This window comes from Dama dama, chromosome 11 (assembly GCF_033118175.1).
Source record: "Dama dama isolate Ldn47 chromosome 11, ASM3311817v1, whole genome shotgun sequence".
In the NCBI taxonomy this organism is placed as follows: Eukaryota; Metazoa; Chordata; class Mammalia; order Artiodactyla; family Cervidae; genus Dama; species Dama dama.
This window is the reverse complement of record NC_083691.1, coordinates 27,305,126-27,328,292: the sequence shown is the minus strand read 5'-3', so window position 1 is coordinate 27,328,292 and position 23,167 is coordinate 27,305,126. Positions and strand designations below refer to the sequence as shown.

Here is a 23,167-nt window from a genome sequence, read left to right as displayed (position 1 = left end):
TATTTATGAGCATTGCTTTATTCCATTCTGATTTCCAGCTTGGGGTACCTCTGTTTTACCTTGCTTCAGAGGACATGAACGATTGCTATCCCTAAATACCAGTAAAAAACCTATCATCTCCCTCCTCTTGGACATCTTGTGAGCGTTCATTCAAATGCTGCACTTATGTACCCTTTGAAATCTACCCATTACTATTTCACATTGTGGCAATTCCATATCTATATGAGATCTGAAATATACTTATATGCAATTGTACATACACAGTACCATGTACACAGCCATCCTCTTACCCGTATGATGAAATCATTAATGCTTAACAGTGTTAAATACCCCGGTTTATAACTCAGATAGCCAGGAAGCTTAGCCATTGTAATATAGAGATTAAATCACCATTTCTATAACCTGCTATTTAGAATGTTCTTTTACAGTTGAAAGCTCGTGATTTAACATTTTATCCACAATTGATATATGATTAGTGACTCCACTGTCATTATCTAGCCTCTTAAATATTTTAGGTATATTTTGTTTTATATTTTATAGTTATACTGTCGCAGATAATTTAGGCAGATAGTAAAATTTAAGAAGCCAACGTGTTTATGTTTAAAGTAAAGCTATTTCTTTTAAATGTTTTGCTTGGCTTTTCCTTTTTAGAGGAAAATGATATTGCATGTGTCAAAACTGGTTTCTTTGATTATTTGCCAGGGGAATGATAGTACTGCTGCTCTCATTTAGAGGGCTTTTGTCTTTTTCCTTGTCAGTTAAATGTTTTCTGAAATAAATAGAAATTACAAATGTAGCCATGTTTTAGAAAAATCACTTTGACAGTGTCCTTTTAAATTAGCATAGTTATTATAGCATACATTGACAATTTTGCCACAACCATTCTTACAGTAGTATTTATTTGTTGTATTAAAAATGCATATAGTTACTTAGTATTTCCCTATAATATATCTTAAAAAGTGAGAATTTCGTTAAAACCTGATCAGTCCTTCAGAAACCGCATTCACTGGTTTAAAAGGTTGAATACTGTTAATATAATATTTTGCTTAATACAGTAGAATGAGCCTGGTATTTTTCCTTTATAGGATTTTTGTTTTGGTAAAACCAGTGTAATTAAGTTTTTCTTCTGTATTAATAAGCTTACCTTGGTCTACCATCATGTGCTCTGCTTATTTTTTCTCTTTAATCTGTACCCTTACGACCTATTTATAATTGACCTATTAAAATTTTCTTTAAAAGAATTAACCATATTGGTCCGAATATAGAGCTTGTCTTTTAAAAACTTTACAGGTTAAAAAATGTAATATGATATTATCTTAAATATAAAAAGATTTGGTTTAAAAGGCTTAGAGACAGTTTAAAAAAAAAAGTGTGCTTGAAAATACAGGCTCTAAGTGAGACTTGTGAATTGGGAGTTTTGGACAACCCTTTTAAAAACACTTTGTAAAGAATTTGATTATCCAAGTATTTGTTGATTAATAGCCAGATCTCGGGTTGCATAGCTATATGGTAATGTGAATCTACCATTCTTTTATGATTTTATAAAATGAAAAAAGGACTAGAAAGTTAATAGTTGAATTGGGGATTAAGTGAAAAACAAAAAATTGGTGTGTAGTACAGTAAGGGATGTAATACCTTTACCTAAGTAAGCAGTTCATGAGGCCAGACTATCATCTTAAGAATGGAAGATCTCGAGGGGTAAGTGAATGCATGTCTTTGGTTGAAAACAGAAAGCTAGCAGTTAAAGTTTGGTTTTTCCAATATGTATTTCGTAATTTATCTGTTGAAGAGTCAGGAGAATGTGTAGTGCAAAAAGTACTGAGGAGTAAGCTGCCACTGTATTTCACAGCTGACTAATATTCGGGCCAATATGGACTTAAAGGAGTGGTTTGAACACAAGCTGGAACCCAAATCAAATGTGAATAGCAAGGGGAATGTGTTAATATTCTGTTTATCAGTATAATCTTTTCTTGGCATTGGGTTGAAGTCTAAGAACTTGGTTCCAAAGGTTAGGATACTACCAAAATATAACCTTATTGAAATTTAATCTCTAGCATAGCAGACAACTTAAAGTTTCAGGGTTTATAAATCATACCAGGGTATTAAAGCACAGTAATCATATGTGTCAGTGGTAAATATGTGTGAAATAATGATCATATGACTGCTGGTAAATATTTGGTCATTTTCCTGGGGTGCATTTATACCCTTTTATGATTAATAAGTTAGTATATATACTTATCACAGTATATATAGTTATCACAGTAATTATCTTCTCTGTTATGTTTCTAAAAATAATTATTGTGATCACTTCTGTTATTTCCCAGCAAGAGTTGGGGATAGGTTTTATTCAGTTAACACTGTATGTAATTAGGGTTTTTTTTATTTCTTCTTCAGTTGGCAGTTCTGCAAGTAGTAGTGCCACAAGGAGAGAGTCTCTATCTACTAGCTCTGACTTGTACAAAAGATCTAGTAGCAGCCTAGCACCCATAGGGCAACCATTTTACAATAGTCTGGGATTTTCCTCCTCTCCAAGTCCAATAGGCATGCCTCTGCCAAGCCAAACTCCAGGACATTCACTTACGCCACCGCCATCACTTTCATCACATGGATCCTCATCCAGTTTGCATTTAGGTAAAAAAAAAAACCAAAACCCTTTTTATTCGTATGTATACATGTAAGTGTGTTTGTGTGTATGTTTTATGATATGTGTAAAATATTTAATGTTGGATAAAACATGCCAAATTGCTTTTGCTTTTAGATATTATCCTTTTGAAAAAGTTCTACTTTTGTGAAAATTCAAAGTGAGGGTCTGATGTACAGTAAGGTAAAGACCCCTATTGTATTTTTTATTCCTTTTATGAAATACAGTGGTGTGTTTTTTCTCGTCTGTGCTTTTGATTTGTGTGTGTTTTAGTTCATCTGAAAAGTCAGTTATTTATATGTGATAGTGAAATAAATTTCACCATCAAAAGTTTGTGCACACCAAAAGCAAAATGTTAGTCACATAGTTACTGAACTTTAAATAATTTAGTTTAGTATGATGGTCTTTGCTTTGGTCTTTTACCAAAGGGTTATATCAGGGCATATGAATTGAGTATGTTTGTGAGTTAGAGAATCTTACTATGTATGGGTTTGGTCCATGTACTTCTGTTACTTTTGAATATGTTGTTTAAGAAAAAATGTTCTAGGTTTTTTGTACCCTTGTAGTTGGGACATTTAGAACTTTGGTTTATATCTGTATATTAAAATTGCCCCCAGCCCAGGATTATTTGAATTGATGGTTCCCTTTTTCCTGCTCCAAGATGTATTTAACCATGTAGTTAACAGGATATTTTGAGGGGTTTTTGGATATCAGAGGCTCTGTATGAATCCCTGTCTCTTCCAAGTATTTTATTAATTAGGTTTTGGATTTTTCTGATTCTAGTCATTTCTACTTAAAAATGAGGAGTTCTGTTGCTGATTTTTATATATGCTTGGAAAGATATTAATTAGCTTGTGATTTAAAGAGTAATGCTTGCTTTTGTAAACAAATAAAAGTTAGTGATTATGTTTGAGCCCCTCCCCCAGTCATAAGGCTATAGCTGTTTTTTCCAAAAGCTCAGTAATGTAGTTAAGTGTCCATGTAACAAAGGAATCTTTAACAGTGATCATCATTTAGGTTTATGTTATTACAAAGTGGGCTAGATTCTTTTTTATTAAAAAGACTGGTCCTCCACCCCAGTTCCGAGCCTTTGCTCTTTTGGGGATATTAACTATACGCAACCAATTAATTTATGTGAGTGGGGTCCTCAGACCTGGTTTGTAGCACTGTTTGTGTAAACTTAACCAGTTTTTAGTCTACCACCGTCCTTCATTTATCTTTTCTCAGTCACAGGAGCTATTCAGTTCTTGATTTTTATTATTTCTATTCAGACCCACTCCTACTACTCCCATTTAAAACATTAAAACATGGCTTTGAGACTTTGACACCAAAATTTGGAACAAAACATACCTAAGATAGACATTTCATAATAGTTTTGTGTTTTATTCGTTAAGATTATATTTGTTATGTCCTGTCATTTTTTTCATAGGTAAGTTTCAGATCAGGTTTCTGTCAACTGTTAACTGCTTATGTAGTGCTTTAGTGCCTGTGTAAATGGCATTATTATTCTATATAACTTGCTTAGAAATTGGATTATAATGACCTTTTAGATGTCTCTAATTAAACCACAATCTAGATTTTTTTGACTATAAAGAATCCAGGCATATAAATGCTTATGGAATGAATTCTAGTCAGTTATGAGGAGTAATCATGTGGGCCAGGAGTTCTACATTGTACTCTGATACTTTTGTGCCCACAGATTAAGCTTAACTCCTTAGGTTAGCTTCACCTTGAAATCTGGTATTTTAATACACCTCTGATTGAAACTGTCTGTAGATTATTTTCTTTTGAGATTCCCTAGTTTCTTTTAGCTTTAGTTATACTATAACTAGCAGCCTTTTTTGGTAACAAGGAAGAGACCCTGCCAAATTGAAATAATTCAGTAGATTTCATAAATTTGCTTTTCACATAGTACTTATGAAAATAATCTGTCCTTCACTTTCATATCATTGACTCATGATGCAAGACTTAACATGCTCTCTGGTCTAAAAAATATATTTTAAATTGTGTATTCCTGAAGTGGATTATGCCATAAGTTAGGCTATCAAGGCTGCTGATTTATAAAATACCTAAGGAAATGAATTTGCATAGCCATTTAAAAAATAATCTTACTGTGGTCATACACTAAGAATATAATACTATAAAATAGAGATAAGTTTTCCATTTCATTAAAATTGACTGGAATTAATTAGTTACAGTTGATTTTCTTATGAGATGTTAAGACATGTAACCGTTATTGGTAGGTCTAGCTATCTACAGTCTTAGAATACTGGATGAAGCATCTTTGTTTGTTTTTTTTTTTAAGCCACCTATCCTATGCCTTTGCTACTGCTAGCTACTTGATTCACAGAAAAAGCTAATAACAACATTGTGTGCTTCTGGTTTTCCAGGAGATGTTTCATTTTTAAAAAATACTTGTAATTTCATGAACATAAATATTTTTAGTAGGATGACTAGTAGTCACTTTGTGATTGAAGAATCAGTATTTCAACTGATAGATTTTGGTTGTTCCATTTTTTTATAACCTAAACATTTTTGTTAAGATTTGCAGCTTTTTTAAATATACCGAAATCAGAAGCATGAAAAAGTAATCTTATATTCCATATTATAATGTGAAATTTCTAAGAGATTCCTTTTTAAAAAACGTTTATAGCCACAATATCAAAATCATACCTTTTAACATTTATAATTCTCATTACTCTAATTTCCCTAATTTACCTAAATGTCTTTTTACAGTTGTGTTAGGGTCCAAATAAGATCCATTATTTGTTTGATATGTCTTTTGATATGGAACCATTTTTCCATCCTCTTTTTTTCTTCTTCTTCTTCTCTACATGTATTTGTGAAAGAAACTTTGTCCTATTGAATATCCCACATTCTTGACTGATGAATTCTTCCTCATGATGGTATTTAATGTGTTCCTCTGTTCTCTGAATTTTCTGTAAAATGTAATTAAATTTAGTGGTTTCATCTTGTTGTTTGTTTGCTTTGTTATTTGGTTATATAGTTCTGCTGCACCATATCAGGAGACACATATCTGGTTGTTTCCAGGTGAGGTTGTTTCCATCAGCCAGATCCACTTAACAGCTTAGCAACCTTTCATCATCACCTGAATATTTCTTCAGAGATTGCAAAATGGTGATTCTCTAACTCTGTCATTCCTTTTGCATTGGTTAGCTGGAATTTTTCTGTGGAAAAGAACTTTGATTGGTTGTGAGGTTACCCTGAAATACATAGTTCATATAAGAATCATGATAATGCTTAATTTTTTTTCCTATATTTTGTAACTTTATTAAGTTGATTCCTTAGCAACTTCTGAAGGTGACTTGTAGGGGTTTTTTGTTTTTGTGTTTAAATCATCATACACTACATGTAATTGTAGTGTAAATTGATAGCTTTTAGGATTGTTGATATATTTCAGTCCATTGTAGTCTGGAAGATAACACTTTTTATACCTTTTTTTGATCCTATATTACTATCTTTAACCATTTGGAGTCACTTCAGATTGGTACCTGCTTGACCATAACTTGTTAAAAGCACTTGAAACACTGGTTAGAGAAGCCAGTGGAAAAGAACAAGCAAAAAGAGAACAACTTTAAGATTAGTGGTTTTTATTTTGAAATGCAAAGAGCTCTGTCACATTCTGGGCTTTACATTCAGCATTGAATATTAAATGAATTATTTTCTCATGTTACATTGATTTATAAAGTTGAGGGGAAAATCTTCTACCAGTAGTTGTGTTTTAAATTATTCTCTATGATAGAAGTCAGCTTCTTATTTTGAGATAGTTCACTCCCAGTAAAAGAAGATGAAATATTTCCAGTCTTATTTTGTTCGTCTACCTGGAGCTAGCTAACTAGCTGTTTCCTTTCTTGTTTCCTTTCTTTTTCTTCTTTGAGTAAATGTTTACAATATGTTAATGATTTCTTATTTAATCTTTATTCTCATGATATTTAGATTGATATGGAATTTCTTGGGTATAAAGTAGTATTCTGTATTTTTATTAGGGTTTGACAAACAAGTGGCTTTCTTCTCTGTACCTCTTTTTGAACTGGCTTATTTTTTTCCTTAAGGATGCCAAAAAGTCTAATGACAGCTATGAGCTCAGGGAAATTAGTTAATTCAAAGGTAACTATTAAAGTTTTGTTAATGTCATGTATTCAGTAATCAAGTAGTGTATTCAGCAATCAAATAGTGCAATAGATTTAAAAACTTTGTAACCTGTCTTCTATCCTAATCACAGAAAATTTTATGTGAAATGTAGACAGGGTAATATTAACTTCTAAGGTCATTTTTCCTATTTAGTGGTAGTTTATCTGTTGAAATTGCTGACCTTTAGCAAATTTGGTCATCTACTTTTCTCAGAATGAGATGTTTAAGAGTTAAAACAAGAATGGCCAAATCAGTTGTTAAGGCTATGTACAATTTTGCTGAGTTTCACATTTGGTCCTTGAAGCAGAAAACAATATGAATTATTTTGTTGTTTTCATTGAAAGTACTCTTTAAGTAGCAAGTTCCCTGTAACTGAATAGCTGCTGCTGCTGCTGCTGCTGCTAAGTCGCTTCAGTCATGTCTGACTCTGTGCCACCCCATAGACGGCAGCCCACACGGCTCCACCATCCCTGGGATTCTCCAGGAAAGAACACTGGAGTGGGTTGCCACTGCCTTCTCTGAACTGAATAGCATTTGGTAGTTTTCTAAAGTACCTTCATATTCATGATTTCATTTCATTCTAATTGTTAAAATAGAACGGCTGAATCATATGCCCATTAAAGAGATAGTTATAGGTCATATGAGCCCAAAAAGCTTGACCAAACCCATAAATGACAGAACTGAAGCTAGAACATTGTTCTAACTCCTGTTACTATTTTTTCTGTTCTGCTGTTCTATAATCAACTGAACAGTTTTGCAAAGTATGCCAATAACGGGATTCTAATCAGCCTTTCAAATTATATTTAACATGGGCATGTGTTTTTTAAATGTTTATAAAAGATTACTAGGCTTCTAGACCCCTTTCATTTTTTCAGTCATTCTTGAGATTTATAGAAAAGTTCTTACCTAGCATTTTTAAAGTCCAAGTATTATCTACTCTTTGAAATAAGAATTTTTGTTACTTACAAGGCAGGTGACAGGAACTGAATATGTTGTACAATACAGGACTGAGTAGATAAGACAGCACATTCAGCTTGAAGCGGAATGTTATTTACAGGTTCTCATGGTGGTTTTAATGAACGCACTGCTTCAACCCATTGGTGTGTCTAAAAGTCACTTATTTGTTGATGAGTACGAAATATGTTGTGAAGAAATTCTATTAATTATTACTTGTGTAGAAGAATTTATTATTTTATGTTTCATTTCTGTATACAAATTCATTAGTCTGAGTTCTGGTTTGGGGTCTCAGTGATTAAGTTTTGCCCTTTTTTTAGTTTTGTTCATTATCCTTTAATTATGTTATCTGTGACTTTGTACTTCTCATGATTGAAAAATGTTTTCACCAGTTAATTCAGTTAAGATAATCTCAGATTTGAGACTAGAAAATACTTGATGATCCTATTCAGTGGTTTACCATATCAGAATCACTTGGGCCTGTTTAAAATACTTCGAATGAGGAGGTGATTGATTTGGAATTGTATGACAGCAGTTTTTGCTTGTCATGATGATTATGGGGATTCTGTTGACATTAAATACCTAGCAGCAAGATGCTAAACTCTTCATTTTAAAATGATTATCCCACTGAAATTTCCAGTAGTACTCACCTGGAGAGAGAGACCACTTTGGAACAATTCATAGTTTACATTAGGGGTTACTCCAATTCATACATCTTTTTGACTCATAATTCCTGGATCTGGTTTATATGAGCCTTTGATGTTGTCTCCCGTCATCTCACTGATGGATTTTTTTTTCTTCCTGCCTTCTTTCCTTTCCATTTACCTGAAATTTGCTTACCATTGCATGTTTTAAATTTTTTAAGTTTTAACTTTGACTTCTCTTTCATACTACACACACAAATAAAACTTCATTCTCAAAGTGCTCAAATAACTTGCTTCTAGTTGTCAAGTTAGTAAGGAACAGAAATTTTGAGCCCAGGTCTATCTGATTTATTCCAAGATATGACACTGCTCCTTGAAGAATGCTTTTATTTCTGTCTGCTACTTCTCTGACTAAATAAAAGATCTTTTCCCATTCCCTGAGTTTAGAATTTTTGTGAACTTCTTATAAAATTGTGGTAAAATATAACTTAGCCTATTATGAGTTGGTGGTGAAAGTGACTTTGAATGTCAGTATCTTGGCAGTTTTTACTTGCTTGCAATTGACTTTTAATCCTCAATTAAAATACTTCTTCCTTCAAGGATCTCTTAATATATTTTATTACTAATTTTTAAATTTAAACTGATCAGATGCTATTCTAATTAATAGAATAGTAATAAGTTTAATTATTATACTGAAACTAATACTATTTTATGTTTCTGTTTTATGTGTAGTTTTGTTGTGTTTTGCTTCTGGCCTCCATTTAAGAATTTTGAGGTCTGATCAAAATTTTTACCTAATTTATTTTACTTAATTCACTTAATAAATTTATTCAACCAGTGTCAAAAACCTACATGGCATACTGTACTTGACTTTAGAGACACTGGTGAAGAAAACATTCTGCCCGCCATCATCAAATTTGACTTTTTTTGTGGTGAATACAGACAAGTAAACCAGTGATTGCAATATAATGATTGTAGTGCTGTTGACTTAGTTACTTTATTTAACATAGTGATTCTCTCCCTTAGAATCATTATCTTTCCTTTATGGGTTTTTTTTGTACCAAGTTAACCACAGCCTAGATTATATTAAGGTTGTTTTGGATTTTTTTTTCTCTCCACTAAATTAAAAATAAGAAAGCTGAGACCATGCTCCACAGCTTTTAAGAGTACAGTTGACCCTTGAACAACACAGATTTCAGCTGCCCAGGTCCACTTATACATGGATTGTTTCTGTTCAAATCCTAAAAGATGATGTTGTGAAAGTGCTGCACTCAATATGCCAGCAAATTTGGAAAACTCAGCAGTGGCCACAGGACTGGAAAAGGTCAGTTTCCATTCCAGTCCCCAAAAAAGGCAATGTCAAAGAATACTCAAACTACTGCACAATTGCACTCATCTCACACACTAGCAAAGTAATGCTCAGAATTCTCCAAGCCAGGCTTCAACAGTACATGAACGGTGAACTTCCAGATGTTCAAGCTGGATTTAGAAAAGGCAGAGGAACCAGAGATCAAATTGTCAACATCCATTGTATCATCGAAAAAGTGAGAGGGTTCCAGAAAAAGTATACTTCTCCTTTATTGACTACACCAAAGCCTTTGACTATGTGGATCACAATAAACTGGAAAATTCTTCAAGAGATGAAAAAAGCAGACCACCTTACCTGCCTCCAGAGAAATCTGTATGCAGTTCAAGAAGCAACAGTTAGAACCAGACATGGAACAACGGACTGGTTCCAAATTGGGAAAGGAAAATGTCAAGGCTGTATATTGTCACCCTGCTTATTTAACTTATATGCAGGGTACATCATGCGAGATGCTGGGCTGGATGAAGCACAAGCTGGAACCAAGACTGCTGGGAGAAATATCAATATCCTCAGATATGCAGATGATACCACCCTTAGGGCAGAAAATGAAGAGGAACTAAAGAGCTTCTTGATGAAAGTGAAAGAGGAAAGTGAAAAAGCTGGCTTAAAACTCAACATTCAGAAAACTAAGATCATGGCGTCTGGCTCCATCACTTCATGCATATAGATGGGGAAAAAGTTGAAGCAGTAACAGATTTTATTTTCTTGGGCTCCAAAATCACTGCAGATGGTGACTGCAGCCATGAAATTAAAGGAGTCTTGCTCCTTGGAAGAAAAGCTATGACAAACCTAGACAGTGTATTAAAAAGCAGAGGTATCACTTGGCTGACAAAGGTTTGTTGTCAAAGCTGTAGTTTTTCCAGTAATCATGTACAGATGCAAGAGTTGGACTATAAATAAGGTTGAGCACTAAAGCACCTAAATGCCTTTGAGGTGTGGTGCTGCAAAAGACTCTGAGAGTCCCTTGGACAGCAGGGAAGTCAAACTGGTCAATCCTAAAGGAAATCAGCCTGGAATATTCATTGGAAGGACTGAAGCTGAAGCTGCAATACTTTGGCCACCTGATGCAGAGAGCCAGCTCGTTGGAAAAGACCCTGATACTGGGAAAGATTGAGGGCAAGAAGAGAAACGGGCGACAGAGGGTAAGATTGTTGGATGGCATCACTGACTCAATGGACGTGACTCAGGGAGATAGTGAAGGGCAGAGTAGTCTAGATGCTACAGTCCATGGAGTCCCAAAGAGTCAGACGCAACTTAGCAACCAAACAACAAAAAATACACTTGTGTACATGGGTCTGTCAGCTCTTTATGTTGCTGATAAAGCTTCTGGTCAACAGCAGTCTGACTGTTAGTAATTAGGTTGGAGGAAAGTCAGAATTTATACATATATTTTTGGTGGGGTCAATGCTTCCAGCCTCTGTGTTGGTCAAGGGTCAGCTGTATCCCGATCTCAACAAAATGAGTAATTTGAGTGGCTTTGTTTCTTTCTGTTTTATAGATAAATTTATTTTTGAATACTAGCTACTTTTTTGTTTAAAAAAAATTATTTTAACATCCTACATTTCTACATTAAAGCATTATTTGACTGTACTGTATTGTCTGAGGAGTGTTTTAAGATCATACTCTGTAGAATTCTGCACTTTGAAAAGTTTTATGACGGTTGTGAGTTCTTATTTTTGCATGTGTATTTTGTTGGGGTAGGGGTAGGTTTTAAGAGTGTCCTCATGTTCACTAATCACAGAGATAATTTAGTTTTCACTAAAGATGTAAGATTCAGGCAGTCTTGAAATCATACAGGGCTTTTTGATGGAATAATGGATATTGGCAAGTTGAGTAGAGATAGGAATGAGATATAATACTAGTATGAACTGCATAGTTAAAAACAAGCTGTTTAAATGCTCTTTGATGAATGAAGATGGTTTCCCTCTTACCTTTATATTTTTAAAAAGTTTCAAGCATTATGGGCCAAAGAACTAAACAGACATTTCTCCAAAGAAGACATACAGATGGCTAACAAACACATGAAAAGATGCTCAACATCACTCATTATTAGAGAAATGCAAATCAAAACCACAATGAGGTACCATTACACGCCAGTCAGGATGGCTGCTATCCAAAAGTCTACAAGCAATAAATGCTGGAGAGGGTGTGGAGAAAAGGGAACCCTCTTACACTGTTGGTGGGAATGCAAACTAGTACAGCCGCTGTGGAAAACAGTGTGGAGATTTCTTAAAAAACTGGAAATAGAACTGCCATATGACCCAGCAATCCCACTTCTGGGCATACACACTGAGGAAACCAGATCTGAAAGAGACACGTGCACCCCAGTGTTCATCGCAGCACTGTTTATAATAGCCAGGACATGGAAGCAACCTAGATGCCCATCAGCAGGTGAATGGATAAGGAAGCTGTGGTACATATACACCATGGAATATTACTCAGCCATTAAAAAGAATTCATTTGAACCAGTCCTAATGAGATGGATGAAGCTGGAGCCCCTTATACAGAGTGAAGTAAGCCAGAAAGATAAAGAACATTACAGCATACTAACACATATATATGGAATTTAGAAAGATGGTAACGATAACCCTATATGCAAAACAGAAAAAGAGACACAGAAATACAGAACAGACTTTTGAACTCTGTGGGAGAATGTGAGCGTGGGATATTTCAAAAGAACAGCATGTATACTATCTATGGTGAAACAGATCACCAGCCCAGGTGGGATGCATGAGACAAGTGCTCCAGCCTGGTGCACTGGGAGGACCCGGGGGAATCGGGTGGAGAGGGAGGTGGGAGGGGGGATCGGGATGGGGAATACATGTAAATCCATGGCTGATTCATATCAATGTATGACAAAACCCACTGAAATGTTGTGAAGTGATTGGCCTCCAACTAATAAAAGAAAAAAAAAAAGTTTCAAGCATTAGATACTAAAAGGTAGATTAATTACTTAGTTGCTTTCAGAAAAAAATTACAAGTAGAAACGGAAGCAGCAGATATTTATTTTGAATTATAGTTCCTTATATTGTTTGCATACTTATTGTCATAAAATGTATAAATTTAAGGTAGCACATTTGACAGTTACATTTTTTGTCTTTTATGTTAGTCTGTTGTGATGATGTGGAAGATTATACTTTCAACTAGAATTATGTTGGTTTTAAATTCATTGAAGCCTGATTTTTTCCCCCAGTAAAAATTGTCTTTATATGGCAAATATATAGTTAAAATTTTATAGTTAAAAAATTTACATGGTTTATTTCCTCATGTAACCTCAAAACATATCCTAGATTTATGAACGGTATATAGCATTAAACATTCTTCATGAGGCAGAATATTACTGAAAGCTTTAAGTGAATTATTCAGATATAATAGTTTATTTATAGTTTATAGCAGAATATAATATTTATATATAGGTATAAATATTATAATAGTTTCTAGCAGAATATAACTGAAAGCTTTAAGTGAATTATTCAAGTGTAGTTTTAAAAAACTCAGTGTAACTATTAACTGCATCCTTGAATGAGGATTTAGCTTCTCTAAGCCTATTATTTCACAAGTAAAATGGAGATAATATGTTTGTCTTGGAGGGTTGTTAGGATAGCATATATTTTTGTTCTGAGGCTGCAAATTACTGCAACTAAGTGGCTTAAAACAAAAGAGTACACACTGGCAAATACAGTTCAATACGATATAACATTTTATGTAGAGTCTATACTTTCTCAGTGTCCAGTTAAGAATGCTCAACAAGAGTTCATTATCTCTAAAAGAGTTACTGTGTACAGGACAATAATAAGTCTATATTAATGTGCAGATCCAGGTTGAATGGGGCTCACAGGTAGCTGCCTTTTTGTTTCTCAACAGAATAATACTACATGCCGTGGATCCTTAGGATCTAGTGTGTAATGTCAACTCTGAATATGAAATCATTAAACGGGCTTTCTAAAATAGGTGAAAAAGCTGATTGTATTCAACATAGAAAACCTGTTTAAGACAGTATACCAGAACACAGGATAAAGGTCTAACTGATGTGTATTATTAGAAATGTGTAGCCAATATCCTGAAGTGATTTATGTTTGTATTGAGAAGCTCTGCTCTAAAGTCTTTTTCCTGCTGAAGTCTAGGAAAGTACTAAGTGGATCAGCTATGGGTTAGAAGTAATTAAAAGTAATACCTTAAAGTGAAATAGACATCCTCATTTTAGACTTTTTCAAGCTATGCATTCTTTATTATTTACCTATTCCAACTAACTAGTCATCTTTCATTATCATCTTATCCTTCTTGAGCTTTCCAGAGCCTTAATTTCTGAAAAAGACTCTGCCTAGTAAGCCTGTATGTAGTTGTACCCTTTTCAGGGCCCCAGATCTTCTAGTTGGATTAGCTTTTTATTTATTTATTTATTTTCAAAATTAATAGTTGACAGCCTGAATCCAAAATGAAACCTTAATTTATCTTGATTCTAATCCATTAGTCTCCAAACTTCTATCAGAATAATCTTCAAGTAGACATTTTTTCTTTTTTGAAATAAAAGCTATCTACTGGGAAAGATTCGAGAATCTATGTTTTTTAAAAAACAGAAAAAAATAATAGGTTCAGGAGCTGCCTTTTCAGAGGTGGAAAATGAGGTTTATTTTGTGGTGGTTTCAGTTGTATATTTTTCTCCCCTGTCTTTTTGTCAGTATCTTAAGATCTTTTTGATGTCTGATATTTAATAGGGAAGGATTTTAAAACAGTGGCCTTCTCAAGGAAATTAATGAAAACTTATAAAATCATACTGCTTTTGCTAGTATAGTTATTAGGTGTTTACCTTCATTCAGTTGTCATGAATGAGCTTGATAGATACCTGTGTAAATAGCATATAAGGGGCAGCATACAACTGTGTGATAACCTCTGGCCTAAGAGTCCTGGCTGACTAGCTACATGTCACATCACTTTTGGACCATAGTGACTTTATCTGTGAAATTAATAGCACAGCTCTCCCTGTGCCGTATGTCTTTATTAAGCTAGTGATTAAGGAGTCATAAATGTTAGGGGTGAGGTCAGTGATAAATTGAAGGGAGTGTTATCCCTTTAACACATTTGGTGGAGAACACATCTGCTTTTAGATGACCAGTAGCAATAGTATGGTGGGCTTTCCCAAATGGCTCAGTGGTAAAGAATCCACCTACCCAGCAGGAGACTTGAGTTCAGTTCCTGGGTCGGGGAGATCCCCTGGAGAAGGAAATGGCAACCCATTCCAGTTTGCTTGCCTGGGAAATCCCATGGACAGAGGAGCCTGGCAGGCTACAGTCTGTCAGGTTGCAAAAGATTTGGACATGACTTAGCAACCAAACAGGAGCAGCAGCAATGGTATGAATATAAATGACCAATTTGTTTGCTTTTAATAATTTTGAAATGATTTCAGACTTAAAGTCATTAACAGTTTTTTTAAAATCTAGTTTATCCCAGATTTTCCAAATAATAAGTGAATTTGCTTTATTGTTCTTTCCCTCTGCTCTATCCTCCTCTGCATTATGTGTCCCTTCACACCCATTTTTTTCCTGATATTTTGGAAAGGAAGTTGCAGACACAATGTCCCTTACTCATAGACATATCCGCGTATGTGTGTGTGTCCTAAAAATTTAATCTTGAACTATTTCTCAGTCTTTTATGACCTCGACATTTTTTAAAGGTATAGGCCAGTTTTGTAAAATGTCCCTAAATTTCATACTATGTTTTCGATGATATGCTTTCAGTGTTTAATTCGCCCCCGCTCCATCTTTTTTTTTACTTTTTTTTTTTGGTTGCATGGCTTGTGGGATCTTAGTTTCCCGATCAGGGATTGAACCCTGGCCCTTGGCAGTGAAAGCGTGGAATCCTAACCACTGGATCAGCAGGGAATTCCCTAAAAGCAACCACATTTTAAATGTTTAACATATATTTTAAATGTTTAACATATATTTTAAATTGAGTTTAAATGCTTATATTTAATTACTTTGTAAAGAAACAAAGGCATCTTGACCCTTTGTGAAATTAATTTTTCAACTTTATATATGAAAATGCTAATTATAATTAGTTTAGAACTGAAATTCCAAGATTTTTAAAGTTCAAAGCAGTTTGGCATTATTAGACATTTTATGTTGTCAAAGAGTACATCAGGAGTTTGATGTATTAGGAGCTGATAGAATATAATCAAGAAATATCTAGACATGGGAGGAATTCGTGTTGGATATTGATAGGACTATTTGGAATGTACTAAATAAAATTATCATTTTCTGGGATAAGTATGTATTTTGAATTTGCTATTGAAATCTTTAGTTCATTAAAAATAAAGAGGTAGGATTAGGCCTTATGTTTCAGGTACTGACAAGCAGTGGTACGGACATAGTAATGAGTAAGAAGGAGAGAATTGAACATTAGGGTAATGTTAGGAAATTTATGTGAAAAACAGGTTTGGAATACAGGTTTGAAAAGGAAGCTGAAGAATGTAGAGCAGGTACTCTAGCAGGATGCTGTAGGATTTTAGTATAAAATGACATCATCACGGTAGCCTTTGAATGGGAAGACATAATCATTGTTTATAAAAACAAATTGGAATGATAAGCAGACTACCCCTTCCCTATGAAAAGGTTAAAGAATTGTTAGAGATTCAAATGGGCAAATGATCAGTTATTGCTGTGAACAACTAATAGTACTATAAACAGATTAAAATAGGAAGCTGGAAGGATTAATAGTAGTGAAAAGGTTGTGACAGTGTTAACACTGAATTCTTTTCCTTTTTAGAGTTTTTATATATGAGCACAAATTTATGGTAGAACTGGAATGAACTTGAGAATTTGATGTTAATGACTTTGGTGTATAAAATTACACACTTTTAAGGTATTACAGAACTAGACCATAGGCAGTTGATGCTACATTAAATATTTACAAATATGTGTGTACTCACCATGCATCAGATGCTGTTTTAGGCATGAGGTATCTAGCATATAGGTGAATATAGCCCTGTGGCACTTGACATTGGAAATGGGGCCGAGGATTCAAATAAATAATGAATGTGTATAATATCCTGGATGATGGGAAATTTAATGAAGAAAATTAAAGCTAGAATAGTGGAAACTGAAAGTTAAAGAGGAGTTTTCTAACCACTTCACTCTCCAGGATTATAACTCTTAACTGCTCCTTGTCCCTGTAAGTCTTTTTGGCCTTCAGTGCCTTACTGTAACTTTGCAATGACAGTGTGTCCTTGGCACCATTGTACTCTGGCCTGGATTGTACATACAACACTAAACAGAAGTAATGTGCAGTAGTATAAAGCTGACAGTGGATTTTGTTTATCTGAACTGCTAACTATGCGTTTTCCAATTTTCTATACATTTTTCTTTTTTAAAAGGACACTGTCAAGTACTTTTAAGTGGTTATTTGTCGTAAGAACAGTTACCTGCTTCTATGTATTTTTGTTTTTATCAACTGCCCTTTAGTATTCTTTGGAATAGGATATAAGTTAACTTAAGAGGTTTTTTATTCATTTGTTTTAAATGACTGACATAAAAACTCTAGAAATAATAAATATGTTTACTGCTCCTATTTTTCATCTGTAAAACCAGTAGTGTTTTATGGAGAGTGTTTAAATAAAAATTTTAATAATTAGTTGTATTAGCTTTATTATGTTGTGGGTTTTTTAAGTTTGAAGTTTAATTAGGTTAACTGAGAAATCATTTTTCTTTACATACAAGTGTATATGACTATAAATTTTTATGTATTCCAGAAAAGTAGATTTAGTTGTTGGTATTCCATTAACATTGTGGATAAATTTCAATCAGCCTTTATTTTAGTGACTTGAAATCTGAGTTGGCTATAGCTATCTGTAACTTGTTTGTTAATGTAACTGAAAATTTTGTTAGTGGTTTCAATATTCTGGTATTGACACTACTATGTATGACATTAGTTGTTATAATTATGTTTTAAATTAAGCTTCCAAAAAAAAATACAGGTTTTGTGTATGATGTTAGATGTTTTTAAACTAAACTGCCAAGAACAACTACAGGATTGGTTTTTTTTTTTTCCCCCATGTTTTCTAGTCTCTTTTTTCCCCATATATTATAGCCACACATATTAAGTAAATGTGTGAGAGTTCCCCTTCAACTTTAATTTTCTGTTATACCATATAGGAATTAGTAGGACGAATATTTCTTTATTGACTGCCTTTTTAGTTTAAGTGACTTACTTAAGGAATGACTTTGTTGAAAATATTTGCTGACCACAGTTGCTTTGTTGTAGGAGGACTGACAAATGGTAGTGGTCGATATATCTCTGCAGCACCTGGAGCAGAAGCAAAATACCGAAGTGCTTCAGGCACTTCCAGTCTATTTAGCTCCAGCAGCCAGCTCTTTCCTCCTTCTCGGCTTCGGTATAATAGGTCTGATATTATGCCTTCTGGCCGAAGTAGATTATTAGAAGATTTCAGAAACAACCGCTTCCCAAACCTTCAACTTAGAGACTTGATTGGACACATAGTTGAGTTTTCTCAAGACCAGCATGGTTCTAGGTAGGTGATTATGATTTATAATACTTTCCACTGCATTTTTGCTTTGAAAGAGCCAAGATTTTTCTTGACCAGGATTATTTAACCTATATAAAAATTGGAATTGTTTAAAAAATAAATATCCAATATGGATTTTTCTTTCATATGAGGATAAACTATAAAAATACAAATACGTATTTTTTTATGGTTCTTCAGTTTTCTATAATCAAAGATAGTAATGTTCTTTTGTTGGATTTTTATTATATTGACTGAATAAATTTAATTTCTTTAAACTACCTTTTGAATATAGTGCTCTGAATTACATTTATGGACTTGTGTCCCTGATGTGTATACTTGTCTAAAAAAATGTTTAAAACAAAGTTAAATGCTTTGTGTTCCTTTACATTAAACAGGATATGTGTGTACTGTAATACTTTAAGTACATGCAAATTAGTGTTCTCAAGATAATACACAGAAAATAGTATTCAAATTCTAACACATTTGCTAAATTTGAGATATCTCAGTAATAATATAATTATTAAAATAAATGAATGACCAGTAATATCTTTGTAGTATTTTTTATTGATTACAATACAACCAGAACTAACTTACACATTAAACATCCATATGTCCAAATTTTTGCCAGTCTGACTAGAAGTTTTAAATTAAGGTGTCAACAAAGATATGCTTCATAACTTTTGTTCTTTTTATTTTAAATGTATAGAATGTATTAATACTGTTTCTGGAAATGACTTTATATGGATATATGTTGGGGTGTGTTATATTCAAATCAGACATGGATTTTGCATGAGCTTATTATTAATACACTGTCATGACATTAAAATGTTTCCCACATAGATTCATACAGCAAAAGCTAGAGAGAGCTACTCCAGCTGAGCGACAGATGGTTTTTAATGAAATTCTACAAGCAGCCTATCAATTAATGACAGATGTTTTTGGCAACTATGTCATACAGAAATTTTTTGAGGTAAGCATGCATTCATGTTTGTTCATGCTGAGTGCTTAGAAAAGCTCTGAAAGTTTATTCTTCATATAAAGTTTATTTTCATATAAGAATATATACTTGGGAGAAAATATGTACAGATTCTATATCTAGAATGTATGAAATTCAACAACAAAAAGACAGCTTGGTTTTAAAAGGGGGCAAAGGACTTGAACAGACATTTCTCCAAGGAAGATACTCAAATGTGCACATGAAAAAAAGCTCAACACCCTTAGTCATTAGGGAGACGCAAATCAAAACCATAGCTAGTTCCTTTTTATGTCTTCTAGGATGGTGGTATTTTAAAATATAGAGAACAATAAATGTTGGTGGAGAAATTAGAACTCTTATACAGTTGTTGATGGGAATGTAAAATGGTGCAGCCACTGTGGAAGACAGTTTGGCAGTTTCTTAAAAAACTAAACATAAAATTAAGATATAGCCCAGCAATTCCATTCTAGGTATATACTCAAAAGTATTGAAAACAAGCACTTAAATGAGCTAGTGTTCATTTCAGCATTATTCACAGTAGTCTAAACGTGGAAACAGTGAAAAATGCCTGACAGATGAATGTATAAACAAAATGTGGTATATACATACAGTAGAATATTGTTCAGCCAGAAGAAGGAATGAAGCTTTTCATACATGCTTACTCATGGATGAAACTGAGTGAAATAAGCCAGGTACAGAGGACAAACATTATAAGGTTCCATTTATGTGAAATACCTAAAATAGACAAGTTCACAGAGACATAAAGTCGACTAGGGCCTACTATTCTACTAGTAGACCGGTAGGGAAAAGAGTGGGGTTATTGTCTAATGAGTATAGTGTTTGTGTTTGAGGCAGTGGAAAAGATTTGGAATCAAATTGTGATGATTGTTGCACATGGTAAGAATATAGTTAATGCCACTGAAGTCAAAATGTTGTATTTTATGGTTAAAATGTTATATTTTATGGTATATATTTATTTTTTAAGTGTATGGTCTTTACACTAAATGAGAAGTTTAATACCTAAATGCTTTCTCGATACCTACTTGCCAAATGTAATATTTAAAAATAGATTCAATAGACTGAAAAGAGTGAGTTATTCAAGTTAACAAAGTAATAATAAAATCTTTTTTCTTTTCCTATCAGTTTGGGAGTTTGGATCAAAAATTAGCCCTAGCTACTCGTATTCGTGGTCATGTTCTACCCTTAGCATTGCAGATGTATGGCTGCCGTGTTATTCAGAAAGCATTAGAGTCTATTTCGTCTGACCAGCAGGTAATTGTAAGTTAAGACAAAATTTTTGTATTATTTTATCCAGTTTTTAAGTTTTATCTTACAGTAATCTTGGAGTGAAATGTTAAATATTTCCACAGACTAAAGTATTTTTAAAAATCTATCTTAAATAATACATTATTAATTAAAAATTATACAACAGATCTTTGACCTGTCTTCTATTTAGTTCTTCATCATCTTTTCTAAGTGAAAATATTTGAGTACCTACTATGTGTCAAGTACTAGGTGGTAGATGTTTCTGCTACCATTTATTCATTTGATTTTCTATAGTATAAGGGGTACATTTTACTATTTCCAGTGTTTAATTGGATTATATTTATATTTCTGTTAATAAGAATGAATATTTTAACAACCAGTTGCATATCTGTATGCCAGTTAAAAATGTATTTACAGGAAATTGCCTCGCGGTACAGTGGTTAGAACTCCATGCTTTCCCTGCCAAGTGTGCCGATTCAGTCCCTGGTTGAGGAACCAAGGTCCCATAAGCCATGCAGCATGGCCAAAGTGGGGAGAAAAAAGTATATACAGAGTTTTAAATGTTTCACTCAACAGGAAAAGTAGCCTAAGCATCCTTTTAAGAAGATTTACAGTTCTTTAAAAGAAGGAGAGCACATATAAATTAATTAAATAGGAAATATACCATATTCTAGGATGGAAAGATCTAAGTGTTTTAAGTTTAAAGAGTTAAGTAGTTTAAGTTAAAAAAGGATTAGTGCAATTCCAATTATGTACTCATACGAATTTTTTTGTAAATGATCAAAATAAATTTTTTTGATGTGGAGTATTTTTACAGTCTTTCTTGAATTTGTTGCAGTGTTGTTTCTGTTATGTTTTGGGTTTTTTTGGCCACGAGTCATGTGTGATCTTAGCTCCCCAACTAGGGATCGAACTCACTCCCTGCATTGGAAGGCAGTCTTAAGCACTGGACCACCAGGGAAGTCCCCAAAATAAATGTTTTAATTATTTTAAATAGACAAGGATATTAAGGAGAGTAGGGGATGAGGAGAATTGCTAATCCACTAGATTTTTTACATTGTGAAGCATCACTAATTAATTAATATGGTTTATGCATTAAAAGACTTTTAAAATAAAATTCATAACCTCCCATAGATACTGTTTTGTATATAACTGGTTTATATATTACAGTGAAATACAGTGAGTGAAGAAAACAATTAGTTCTTAAAAGGTATTGGTAATTAGTAAGTTTAGAAAGTTTGACTCTCAAGCTACACACATACAATAAATTCCAGAATTAAAAACAATAATATGTATGTATATATGTATGTAATCACAGCAATGAACATCTGTGAGAAAATAACATTATTCCTCTTGAGGAAATCCCGAGCTTTAGTGTCATTGAAGTTGTGTCATAATGGAGAAAGATGAGTAGTTTGTATAGATACTTAAGAGCTTCTCTGCTCTTAACTCTCAGACTGGTAAAGATATTTTGGAAACAGTTTCAGAGCTTTCTGAGATGCTCTTCCCAGGTTATAATCCTCAAGTTTGCCTTGAATAAAATTTTCGAATTCTTTCTTTAAAAAATTATATTTTATGTCTCTTTAATATTTGAAAATATAAAGCATTGGGAGTTCATGAATAATAATATTCATGAATAATGAACCAGTTCATGAATAATAATGGTGTTACATTCTCTGTTTGGATGTTTTTTTTTTTTTGGTCTGCTCTGCCTGGTTTGCAGGATTGTAGGTCCCCAGCAAGGGATCAAACCCAAGCCCCCGGCAGTGAGAGTGCAGAGTCCTAACCTCTGGACCGCCAGAGAATTCCCTCCTGTTTGGATTATTTAGTATATTTGCTTTTGTAATTTAGTCCTCTTTTAACTAAACATTTGTGTAATATCTTGAATTCAAGGATTCCTCTGTCAGAATACAACTGAGATTTTTTGGGTGAGAGAAATTTTAAATATGAATACTGGAAATTCCCTGGTGGTTCAGTGTTTAGGATTCTGCTTCCACTGCAGGGGACAGGAGTTCAGTGCCTGGTCAGGTAGCTAAAAACTCACTTGCCATGAAGCATGTCAAATGAAAAAAAAAAAAAAAAATGAATACCTTTACACTAGGTGTACTCCATTTCTTCACAATCCTATTTCCTATTACACTGATTAGGTACACAGATTATTGTGTGGTTACTTACATTTTTTCCCTAAGGATTAAGATGTGTGTTAATGAAGTCTTAGAATTTTGTGGGAAAAATAGTTAAAAGAAAATGCATTGTAAGTAAGTTTAACCTTATTATTGAAAAGTGCAAGTAAAGTCGCTCAGTCGTGTCCAACTTTTTGCGACCCCATGGACTGTAGCCCACCAGGCTTCTCCATCCATGGAATTTTCCAGGCAAGAATACTGGAGTGGGTTGCTATTTCCTTCTCCAGAGGATCTTCCTGACCCAGGGATCGAACCCTGGTCTCCCGCATTGCAGGCAAATGCTTTATTGTCTGAGCTTATAAATCAAATATAAATAGAAAAATGTCATCTTTGCCCATTAAATGAGTAAAGATCTAAAATCTCCTGAGAATCTGTCCCTGAAGAAGCTATAAAATGTTAAAGGAAAATATTGAATCAAGATGTGGCTGGTCCTGTGCCCACCCATCTGTGTACATGAGCTGCCACCG

General features: G+C 33.7%; 1 protein-coding gene across 8 annotated transcripts in view; it reads left to right on the top strand.

Moving 5' to 3' along the window:
* The window catches only part of PUM2 (pumilio RNA binding family member 2), a 96,903-nt gene that overhangs the window by 66,657 nt on the left and 7,079 nt on the right, over positions 1 to 23,167 (top strand). For 5 of the 8 annotated variants that reach the window (XM_061154864.1, XM_061154869.1, XM_061154866.1 and 2 more), the window contains 4 exons: positions 2,395 to 2,631; positions 18,014 to 18,281; positions 19,116 to 19,245; positions 20,395 to 20,529. In XM_061154864.1, coding sequence (XP_061010847.1) covers positions 2,395 to 2,631; positions 18,014 to 18,281; positions 19,116 to 19,245; positions 20,395 to 20,529 — 770 coding nt within the window. The remainder of the gene's footprint in view (positions 1 to 2,394; positions 2,632 to 18,013; positions 18,282 to 19,115; positions 19,246 to 20,394; positions 20,530 to 23,167) is intronic. The other 3 variants (XM_061154865.1, XM_061154868.1, XM_061154867.1) reach the window with 3 other exon arrangements.